This window comes from Siphateles boraxobius, unplaced genomic scaffold (genome assembly GCF_051911475.1).
Source record: "Siphateles boraxobius isolate OS27281-9 unplaced genomic scaffold, OSU_SipBor_1 37, whole genome shotgun sequence".
Taxonomy (NCBI): Eukaryota; Metazoa; Chordata; class Actinopteri; order Cypriniformes; family Leuciscidae; genus Siphateles; species Siphateles boraxobius.
In genome coordinates, this window is record NW_027508997.1 from 4,895,197 (window position 1) to 4,906,523 (window position 11,327).

Sequence of the window (11,327 nt, forward strand, 5' to 3'; positions counted from 1 at the left end):
AGACTCTTTCACATTACAAAAAATGTACAGACCCCAAACTTTTGAACGGTAGCATAAAACCATCTGGTATATGAAACTAATGAACTCCATATATTTTCTATTTTATATGTATGATCTACACCAGAGTTTCACAAAATTTCAGCCCACACAAGTTGACTATTTTTTCCAACAATGCAGCTCTTGACTTAAAAGGAGTGTCATCCCTGATCTGTTTAGGCGAGTCAGACGCCAATAGTCTACACTCCATCAGTCTAAGGAATGCTAATAAAAGTCTTAGTTCTTCTTAAAAATCTTAACAGCTCTTTAGTTTACAGCATTTTTCTTCCCGAAAGCCAAACACAAGCTATGAAAAACTTTCTTTATTTAATAAACCTGTAGCACTGCATCCTTAGTAATGTCAACATAAATAGAGTGAATCAAATGAGAATCAAGGATGAATAAAGTTATGGTAACTTTTACTGTTACTCTGCTTTTAAATTTAATTTAAGAACAGTCACTCCATTTAAATAACTGCTAAGGAGGAGGAGGAACAACTGATACTAGTCCCAGAAAAGCTGAACATTCAGATTGTGTCCTCTATGTAGTCTTGAGTTGGCTAATCTCATCATGTCCAGCCATATAACACTCATCCATCAGCTAAACCTGCATTAAAACTGCTCCATCCCATTGTAGATTTCAAAAATCAACCATCGACAGAAGTCTTATTAATCCCAATAGTCACACGTACATGGTACATACTGCATTGACAATCCACAACTCAGACCTCAGTTAGTGTTAAGGACAAGCAGTCCAAAAGTAAATACAAACAATTAGTAAAAGTGACTTACTTTCAGAATTTTTTTCTTTCTGAATATGAATATGGCATTGTCAGTCTAAAATGTTTGGCAAAATGCAAAAATTGCCTTAAACTGTGTACAGTTCCATAAAAATGATTTGCTTAAGCATTTACTACAGTGCTGCATGGATGAGCAAACCAAAAAAACATTCCACAATTCTCTTAACGCTCACGTGATGCATTCATCCTCCATCACGGAGAAAAACTAATGCTCTTTGCTTTCATTCTCGCACAGACTGATAAGTTCAGAGTTTACACAGTGTAAATTACATCTAAAAATGACAAAAACATACAAGGTCATTCACATGCAGCGTGACCTCTCTCCCTCTCACACTCACACACTCAAACACACACACACACACACACACAAATACTCCATTTAAGGTAGTTTCGTTCTCCCATCGTCCGCCATAAACATCAAAAGCTTCTGCCATTTGCAGGATATAGTTCAGCGATCAGTGTATGTGTTAAAAGTGTGGTTGATAAAGAGCTACGCGTCCGCTAAGGCAGCCTGATGCAAACTGACAGTGAGTGGGTGAGAACTTTGAGGTGAGCACCACGTCGCTGTGAGAGTAGATGGAGCGGACCTCCCGCAGCAGAGCCGTCCTCACAGGCATGCAGTCCGTCAGCTCAGCGCAGTGCTCATCGAACGCCAGCAAACGCACGCCGTAACCGTACGGCGAGCAAATGAGGCGGCCGTCAGGACTGAAGCACAGCTCTTTAATGTAGCCGCGGCCTACGTTAGCCTCCTCGATGTAGTGCGTGAGACGCAGAGAGCAGCGAGGAGACACTGGTGGTCGAGGTGGAGCTCCCTCTTGAAACTCGTACACACACGTCCACTGAGAAACAGAAATAAACAGAAATAAGCTGAAATTCATTCTGCTGTCGGACTGTTTGTTCCACACTTGGTTTAGATTCCATCACTAACCTCCTGGTCGTCCATGTTGCTGGAGCAGCGTAACAGTGTGGCCCAGCCCTTAGGATGCAGTTGCAATGAGGTGATGCAGTTCCCACGGTCCCTCTCACCTGGGATCTCTGGGGTTAAAACCTCAAGACTGTTTCTGGGTGACAAACCTGGGCAAAGACAAAATGTGAACACTGGAGTAAAAAAAAAAAAAAAACCTGGAGTAAAACCAGTAGTTGGTTAAAAGAAAAGTGTACAATCATAAAAAAACAAGACCAAACTACTTATGCATGTACAAATTTCATAAATCATTCTAAAGCTTTACCCTCTCTGTGTGGATGGGTTTTGCTGTCAATGGTGTGACGAGAACCACCTGACCTGGAACCTGCTGATGAACCTTCTGAAAGAAAGAGGAGATGATAATAATAATAGGCACAATAATCATTTGTTTGTTAATATTTATATAGCGCTTTTCTCGACACTCAAATCGCCTAAGGGGGAATCTCCTCAACCACCACCAATGTGCAGCATCCACCTGGAAGATTCGACGGCAGACATTCTGCACCAGAACCCCCACCACACACCAGCTTACTGGTGGAGAGGAGACAGAGTGATGAAGCCAATCAGTATATAGGGATGATTAGGAGGCAAAGATGATGGGAAGAGGCCAATAAGCAAATTTGGCCAGGATGCCGGGGTTAAACCCCAACTCAATTATGAAGGATATCCTGGGATTTTTAATGACCACAGAGAGTGGACCTCGGTTTAAAGCAGTATAGTCTCCCCATCCAGGGTTTCTTCAGGTTCACAAAATCAAATTTAAGACTTTTTAAGACCTTTTTAAGACCATTATGAATGAAATTTAAGACCTATATAACGACATAAAAAACTTACAAAGGAAACGCTATTCTAAAGCGTGTAATGTAGGCCGTTTTATCTTTCTCGCACCTGAAGGATTTAGCAATGTCAGAGTCCGGTAACATCGTTTGAAACAATTCCCCGATTTCCTCATTCGCACAGTAGGACTGGTGTCTAGTCACCGTGTGGAGAACCCAGAGCACCTCCGCTTTTAGTGTTGCCTCTGATCCAAAAGCAATGTTAGATGTTTATCACTTTTTTCATGAGACTCCAGCGCCAGCACACCCAATGTTCCCAATTTAATTGCTTTCTTGCATAAGCAGCAGTAGGCTTCAAATACGTTGTTTGCAACTGGCTTGCAAGTATCGCTAAACTTGCACTTCCCCATAACTGAATAAAATCCGTTTTACGTGTGTCTGTGGTATCCGAGAGACTCGCGCCAATAACACGAAAGCTCAAAGCTGATTGGCTGTTGTCTTTTTAAGGCCTTAAATTGTGATTTTGAAATTTTAGACTTTTTTTAGACTTTTTAAGACCCCGCGGAAACCCTGCCCATAACTATACTGGGGCATTATGACCAGCACAGACAACAGGATGAGCACCCCCTGCTGTCCTCACTAAAACCTCTTCCAGCAGCAACCTAGTTTTTCCAGAAAGAGACTCCCATCCAGGTACTGACCAGGCTCAACCCTGCTTAGCTTCAGTGGCAACCAGTCTTAGGCTACAGGGTGAAATGGCTGCTGGCACAAGATTCACCAAACATTTCACCTGTATAGTTCACTGTCATATCAGACTGTTTTATATGTTTTTGCACCATTCAGATCTGAATTATTATGTCTTTAAATTCTAATTCAGTTCCTGAGGTAGCAAACAAAATAATTGATCAATAAAATAATCAATAATGCTTAATATTAATTAATATTTATAACTAATAGTATTTAATATTTTATGAATGACCCATGAACATGTTATCATACACACCCGTTAAAAAATTTGGGATCAGATAAAAAAAATAATTAATACTTTTATTCAGCAAGGATGCAATAAATTGATCAGAAGTGACAAAGACCTCTATAATATTTCTATTTCAAGTAAATGCTGTTCTTTTGAACTTTCTATTCATTAAAGAAAAAAACATTTCAACAAAAATATTAATCAGCACAACCTTCAACATTGATAATAATAAGAAATGTTTCTTGAGCACCAAATCAGCATATTAGAATGATTTGATCATGTGACACTGAAGACTGGAGTAATGATGCTGAAAATTTAGCTTCGGTCACAGGAATAAATTACATTTTAAAATATATTAAAATAGAAAACAGTTCTTTCAAATTGTAATGCCTCTGTTTTTACTTCTTTTTTTTTAATCTAATAAATGCAGCTTTGGTGAGCATAAGAGACTTCTTTCAAAAATAATTTTTAAATCTTAAATCTTACCAACCTCAAACTTTTGAACTTTTTATTATGTTTTTAATAATTAATATTTGACATTTACATACATTTCATTACATTTAATAAATTAACTTTAGTTTTATAGACCAGCGGAAAAGGATTTCCAAAATGATCCTTAAGATGATTATCTTAAGTTTATCTTAATGGAGTTTAACAACAAAGAATTCTACAACATGGAAACCTAAAATAAAACGGCTAAGAAACTATTTGTATTAATGGTGTGGGATTAATGAAATCCCTGTTTAAATGACTTTGGGCTGAATATCACTGAATCGCAGTACAGGTATCAATTAAAATTCTGTTTAAATTCCAACTCATGAACTGAAAGGAAGACCATTCTTACAATTCAGAATTTTGCCCAACCCTCCCAGTAGCAAATATGAACCTTTGAATACTAATCCATTTCAATGTCGCATCAATATCTCCTGATTTCAGATCTCTGGATTCTTCATTTCCAACTCACATATACCTTATTTGTTTATGCTTTATGCATGTACCTGTGCTGAGCGGAGCCCTACGGGCCCGTAGGATGCGGTAGCTTCCGACCTCAAGGCTCTGGGTGAGGTCAAGGTCATGTAAGATGAGCAGGTAACCAGAGGACGTGGAGATCAACATCTTACTGCAGTCTGGAGTCAGACGCATCCGCATTAGATAGCGTGTGTGGAAAAACTTCTTGTGTGGACAGCCATCTTCTGTGAACCTAAACGCACAGAATGTACAATGACGCACATACTTATACATGAAATCCTAATTAAGGATTAGGAAACACACACAATCTTAGGGTGCGTGTTCACACTTGTAGTTCGGTTTTCTTGGTCCAGACCAAAAAAGAAAATGATACATTTAGTCCTGGTTCACTTAGCGTTCACAATGCCATTTTTAACTCTGAATCTAACGAAACAAAACAAAATGCATGAGGATAAGGTAGCAACCTGATTGGACAGCTTTTATAACATTTTACTACGGAACTTGCCAAACATCCAAAGCAGTGTTGTGTGCTAGGCTAAATGTGCTACTTGTGTGTACGTTCATATCATGTTATTTTTATCAGCTGAAAACTCACGAAGACCTGTAAAATGTGCAAAGAAATTAAAAACAGTGTCAAATGAAAAAATGCAGCAAAGACAATAGTTTGGACGCCTGTACCGAACTGCAATGGGCAACATAACTCCTTTGACAAGAACCACCAGGTATCGCTAAGCATTCTGTTCTTTTAGGGTTGCATATTGTGACATCAAGTCCTGTTTTTTTTTTTTTTAGATGTGTTCTGTCCATAATGCATTCAAACCATAGCAGAGTTTGTTTTGAAGTGGACCGACAAGACCATCTAACTGCTTGTTTGCTGCGTACCAAGGTTCGGATGGCAGAGTTCACACTTATTCAAAAGAACCGCACTTAAAGAGCAATCGCACCAGAGTCCGTTTTATTGAACCAAACCTGCCAAGTGTGAACACACAGGAAACAGCTAGGAAACACCTCTAACCACATATCACTACACGTACCTGTTGGTATCCCAGGTGATGACATTTCCGTCGAACCCTGACGTCACAAGCAGGCGGGTGTGTGTATCATACTCAATGTTCTTGACCCAGCTGGCGTGGCCATGCAACGTGCACACCTTCGAGTTGAGTTTCCGCAGATCCCACAATGCAATGGTTGTGTCATCAGAGCAGGTCGCAAACAGCCGGTTGTCAAGAAACCTGAATAGTACACATCATCAACTAAACAATTTTGCACACAGACGACATGGCGTTCATCCTCATGAACTTTATGATGGTGCTAGACAGTATAGAGTGTGTATGTATTGTAAAACGTCTCCAGTTACTTATGTAACCTCGGTTCCCTGAAAGGCAAGGAACGAGACATTACGAATGTCGTATATGGGAACTCCTCTCATCCTTCACTTCCGCTGAAATCTTATAGGCTAACGCCAGCAGAGCTGGCAAATTGACGCGAATATGCAAATACTGACACTTCGTAGCAGTATAAAGCAAGTGTAGCGTCAATTTCCTTCAGAATCGAACGAAACGCTAAATCGATAGCGAACACGGCGGCGAGCGTAATGTCTCGTTCCTTGCCTTTCAGGGAACCGAGGATACATAAGTAACCGGAGACGTTCCCTATCAAGGCTACGGAACTTCGACATTACGAATGTCGTATATGGGAACAGTATAGAATCCCGTCGTGGCAGCCAAAACAAACCACTGACACAGATCCAAAAACCCAAGACCGCCCTCCCAGTATGCAACCCTCTGATAGGCTGAGATTGGCCAATAGCGAACCTCTAACCTCTGATAGGCCCAAAGGGACCAATCACAAGCTTACAAAACACTGCCAGAATTTGCATATCCCGAGCAGTATAACCGGGGAAAGTTTGCACTGACGATCAACAGGGCAACAACAACAGTAAGATAGCATTGCGCCGCATAGCGGTGGCAACAGTAAAAACACAGAAAAGCACAGAACAACTCATGAGCAAAGCGCAGAGCAGCTCTAAATGCTGTGTACACAATCAACTCACCGAAAGCACTCGAGACGCTACAGAGGGCAAATCCAACTTATAAAATCTGGGAAACGTGTTCTGAGAAGACCAGCCAGCCGCAAGACATAAATCCTGAATAGACATTCCTTTAGTCCAGGCCCACGAGGAGGCCACCGAATCAAAGCATACTCCCAGGAAAGTGGAAGTCTGCCTCGGTGTGAGCACACTTTTCTGGAAGTTCACCCTCAAACTGAGCGTCTCCAAGTGACAAAGGAGGACTTCCACATGGCTGACCAGCGTTTCTTTCGACTGCGCGTGAACCAGCCAGTCGTCCAGATAATTCAAAACGCGCATCCCGCTCGATCTGTGGGGTGAAAGTGCCGTGTCTATGCATTTTGAAAACGTTCGAGGAGCGAGGGCTAGCCCAAACGGAAGCACCGTGTATTGGTACACCGAATTCTCGAACACAAACCTCATCGCCTGTGACGCTTTACTATCTGGATATGAAAGTAAGCGTCCTTTAAATCCACCGAAGCGAACCAATCCCCGGGGCGAATTTGCGCCAGGATTTGCTTCAGAGTAGTCATCCTGAAGGCGCGCTTGTGAAGCGCTCTGTTGACGGGTCTCAGATCCAGTATAGGGCGGAGACCCCCTCCTTTCTTCGGCACTACGAAGTAGCGGCTGTAGAACCCGCCCTCCCGCTAGCTCGGGGGAACCGGTTCTATCGCTTCTTTCTCGAGCAGGCTGCACACTTCCTGCCTCAGTACGTGAGAGCTTTGGGGCAAAGTTAATGACTGAATTACGCCGCGAAAGCGGGGTTGCCTACGTTTGAACTGAAGTGTGTACCCGTGCCGAATTACATTCAACACCCACGGCGAAATGCCCGGAATAGCTTCCCACGCTGTCAGGGAATGACTGAGTGTGGGCCGAACTAAACCTGCGGTCATCGCCGCTATGTGAGGTCATTGCGCTTCCCGCGAGGTGCCTTTGTAGTTAATGACCGTGACTCTGCGCTGCTCGAAGGCAGGGCGGGTAACACAGTGTGTGGTGCAAGAGTTTGTGAAGTAATTTGCTTTATTTTTTAACAACATACAACATTCACAACATAACTGCACGTTTCGCTCGCAGAACGCTGAGGGACCACGTGCTCTCGAGCGCGTCGCTTGGACGCGGGGCCATCCTGGCACTCTCCTCTCCTCTTGCCCGAGCGGTCAGGACGACTGCTTGGGTCTCGCCGGGGACGCGGTGGGCTTCCTGCGCGGGCTCCTCTGAGCCGGCCTCTTGTTTTAGGCTCCATGCCACAGTCCGCTTCGGCCCTTACGGGCATCCGGTCCCGGGCGGGGCGCTGACTGACGCCTGGCCGCAGCTTGGGTTTGACGACCCGAGGCAGAAGACGAGCAAGAGCGGGGCTGCGGCGGCATCGGCGCCCTCCGAGGAATCACGTGGCTCATCGCCTTCGCCTTCTTCTGTGTCTCGGAGTACCGCTCGGTTACCTTCTCCACAGCGTCTCCGAACAGGCCTGCAGGGGAGATCGGTGCATTTCACAGTGTCTTCCTGTCCGCCTCCTGAACGTCCGACATGGTGAGCCACAGGTGTCTGTGGAGGACCATCAGATACCCCATCGAACGGCCAATTGCCTGGGCCGAGTGCTTCGTAGCCAGGAGCGCGAGGTCCGTGGCCGAACGGAGATCCCGGATGGCTCTGCGTCGACAGAGGCGGCACCATCCAGAGACTTCAACTGCTTGGCCTGTAGCACCTGAAGAACAGTCATGGCGTGTAGTGCAGAAACCGCCTCCCCCGCGGCGCCGTAGGCCTTGTTAGCCTGGTGAGCCGCAAACCTGCAAGCTCGGGACCTCAGGCTGCAGTCCGAGCCCAGGGCGGGAGCCGACGGGCAGAGATGTGCGGCGACGGTCTCCTCGACAGGGGGGATGCGGAGGTAGCCATGGTCCCCCGCCTTGTCCATGGGTGCAAACATGGCCTGGGTTGAAGTGAGGGTGCGCGCCGATTGCGGGGCCGCCCACGACTTCACCACGTGCTCATGCACGTCAGGAAAGAACGGTGTTCCCCTTTTCGAAGCGGCCTGACAGCGGCTCGATTAGAAGAACCACGTATCCAGTTTGCTCTGAGGTGGTTCATCGGGAGCTTTCTACGATAAATCCAGTTCCTCGATGGCCTTCGAGAGGATACGGAAGAGCTCTTCCTGCAGGTCCGCCGGGGTCTCTTGCTCCGTGGTTGCCAGTGGAGCGGCCTGCTCCGCACCCCAGTCGTTCTCGGAGGCCGACAAGGACATAGAGTCTTCCTCCTCACTCGCCCCGAAGGAAACGAAGTCAGCGACCTCGCGAGGGGGTTGAAAGGAGGGGTCGGGGAAACTCACCGGGGGTCGAACCTCGACTCCGCAGTTGGGGGGGCCTGCCAGCGGCTCGGTGGCGGCAGCAGGCCCAATCCCCGCAGCAGCACGAGCTTCGTCCCGCCTGGCCTTGAGGGCTCGGAGGGACATGTCCGCACAGAAGTCGCAGGACCCTCCATTCGTGAGGGCTGGCTCAGCATGGGCCAGCCCCATGCACGCAACACAAAACAGGTGCATGTCGGGGGGCACTATGGGGCCCGAGCACAGGTTGCAAGCGGTCGCCATCGGATGCTGGAGACAGTTCAGGTATCTACGGCGCACCTTCAACGACAGCGAAGAATCCAATTTTGTAGAGTAGTATCAGCTTTCTAGCACACGATTTGAGCGTGAAGAGAGAGATTCTGAAGTTAATTTAACCCTACACTTGCTTTATACTGCTACGAGGTGTCAGTATTTGCATATTAGCGTCAATTTGCCAGCTCTGCTGGCGTTAGCCTATAAGATTTCAGCGGAAGTGAAGGATGAGAGGAGTTCCCATATACGACATTCGTAATGTCGAAGTTCCGTAGCCTTGATAGGGAACAATATTTTGCAAATCCTAGTGTTCAGCATGCAAATGGTTTTGAATTAGTTCTTACATTAAAAACTGCTTTTATTAAAAAGGGCTTTCACTCACATAACTGAGGTTCCCACACACTACCACCGATTATATGATGTGTGCACATGTACCTGATGTTATTTACACAGTCCTCATGAGCCTCCACCAGTGTTTTAATATGTCTGGAAGAAACAGGGTCAAACAAAAGCACTTCTGTCTGCTCACAAGCAACCGTCAAAACGGACCTAGAAAAAAAAAAACATAAGGGTGTTTGTCAATAAGGGGAACTTTTCTGTACCACATGTACTTTATTATTAAAAAAACGTTTTGCTTAAAAAATAATAAATTAAATGTACAGAATAGATAGCGATCTGCATTGCACTGCTTTAATTTTTAAACAGACAACTTTCTCTACACTGAAAATGACTAAATTTAATTGTCTAATATCTAGACTAATATCTATTTTTTTATCTAATTCATTTTTATTTATTTCAATATATTTAATTAATCATTTTTATTATTCCTTTCTTTTTACACAGTTTCTCTATCACCTTTTCCCTTGCACCCTTTTCTAGCAAAACATGTGAATTTGCCCAGGAAAATAAACAGCCTATATGAAAGTAATTCTAAATGCATATTTGAGCTGAAAGCAACTTGCACAGACAGATCTTAAAATATATCACTGCCATTGTTTTGTCTCAAGATTCACACCAGTTATGTTTTTTTCTAAAGCATGTTTATAAAAGTTAATAAAAACTGTACTAAGGCCTAATCCTGGCTTAATCGAAGCACTGTCTGTGAAACCAGGACTTATATTAGTTGTCATAATGAAATCAATCAGCATTTGAACATTTAGTTTAAATTTATTTTTATACCATATAAAAAATTACTTGACTGTTAGTTAATGGTATAAGTAACTTTAAAATGTAAAATGTTACATCACAATACCAAAAATAAAACACTAAAATTGCTCAAGGCCATGTATTCAAGCACATATAATAACATACGATTGATTTAACAATGAAGAGATCTTTTTTAATGTTTAATAAAAAGTGCCCAATTGAAGAGACACACATAACTGGACTGAGTGCGGGACTTATGACAAGAGCAACACAGACTCTGCGCTTACCCATCCGGGGAATACTCCAAGTTGAAGACAGCCCCGTGAGTTTGTGTACTAAGGTTCACCGAATCCGTAGCCGGGCTCATGGACTTATAAAGCCGTGTCATTGTCCGGAAATGATCCCGCGCGGGGTCTACGAACAGCCCCCTGCGGATTGTTCTGTTGCAAATCCACGAGAACAGAGAGTCGCTCGAGCCCCTGCATCCCGAGCCCGTCCCGCCGCCTGCGGCCAACTCGAGCCTTGAGCTGCCTTGCTTTTCGGCACTCTCACGGCCCGCTTGGGGTGATGATGGTCTCGTGGAGCCCCTGTCTTCATCGCTGTCCTCCTCATCCTCCTCGCGCAGCTCATCAGCGCGCGGCTCTTCGGGTTCCTCATTGTCGCTCGGCTGCTCCGAGCTCATTGTTGCACGAATGATTCTGGCGGCTCCGTTTTGAGACTCTTTCAAACTCACCCTCCTGCAGTTGGGGGACAGGCACTGGATATGCGAGCCAGGTTGTCTTGCAATGTGTGCAGATACTGCTTAAACATCCATTAATACAACCACCACTAGAGTCATACGGATGTGTGCGGATCAAATAGACTACGTATTTCCGGTTCCTTCTCTGAATAAATTAAATCCACGTTTAATGATTTCTATTTTTAGGCAGTTTTTTAGACAAAAAATAGTGCACACCCCACGTTTTCCGATATAGAAATTAAAAAGCTTTTAAATTTTGGGATTGTG

General features: G+C 44.5%; 1 protein-coding gene across 2 annotated transcripts; it reads right to left on the reverse strand.

The window, feature by feature from the left end:
- Positions 1 to 344: 344 nt before the first annotated feature.
- wdr32 (WD repeat domain 32) lies at positions 345 to 11,195 on the reverse strand. Of its 2 annotated transcripts, none has more exons than XM_077197193.1 (7): positions 10,609 to 11,195; positions 9,611 to 9,724; positions 5,555 to 5,752; positions 4,550 to 4,752; positions 2,065 to 2,139; positions 1,764 to 1,909; positions 345 to 1,674 (listed from the first exon to the last, which is right to left on the reverse strand). In XM_077197193.1, the coding sequence occupies exons 1-7, from the start codon at positions 11,001 to 11,003 to the stop codon at positions 1,303 to 1,305; spliced, it is 1,503 nt and encodes a 500-aa protein (XP_077053308.1). In that variant the 5' UTR covers positions 11,004 to 11,195; the 3' UTR covers positions 345 to 1,302. The 2 variants fall into 2 exon arrangements, with proteins under 2 accessions (XP_077053308.1, XP_077053310.1); XM_077197195.1 differs by having other exon boundaries at positions 2,065 to 2,136; positions 10,609 to 11,185.
- Positions 11,196 to 11,327: the final 132 nt, after the last annotated feature.

Excerpts from the sequence above, each read along its gene's own strand:
- wdr32 (XM_077197193.1), bottom strand. The coding sequence starts at position 11,003 with ATGAGCTCGGAGCAGCCGAGCGACAATGAGGAACCCGAAGAGCCGCGC. Across the intron at positions 5,753-9,610 it reads GACTGTGTAAATAACATCAG|GTTTCTTGACAACCGGCTGT; the intron begins GTACATGTGCAC and ends TGTACTATTCAG. Across the intron at positions 2,140-4,549 it reads TAGGGCTCCGCTCAGCACAG|AAGGTTCATCAGCAGGTTCC; the intron begins GTACATGCATAA and ends TCTTTCTTTCAG.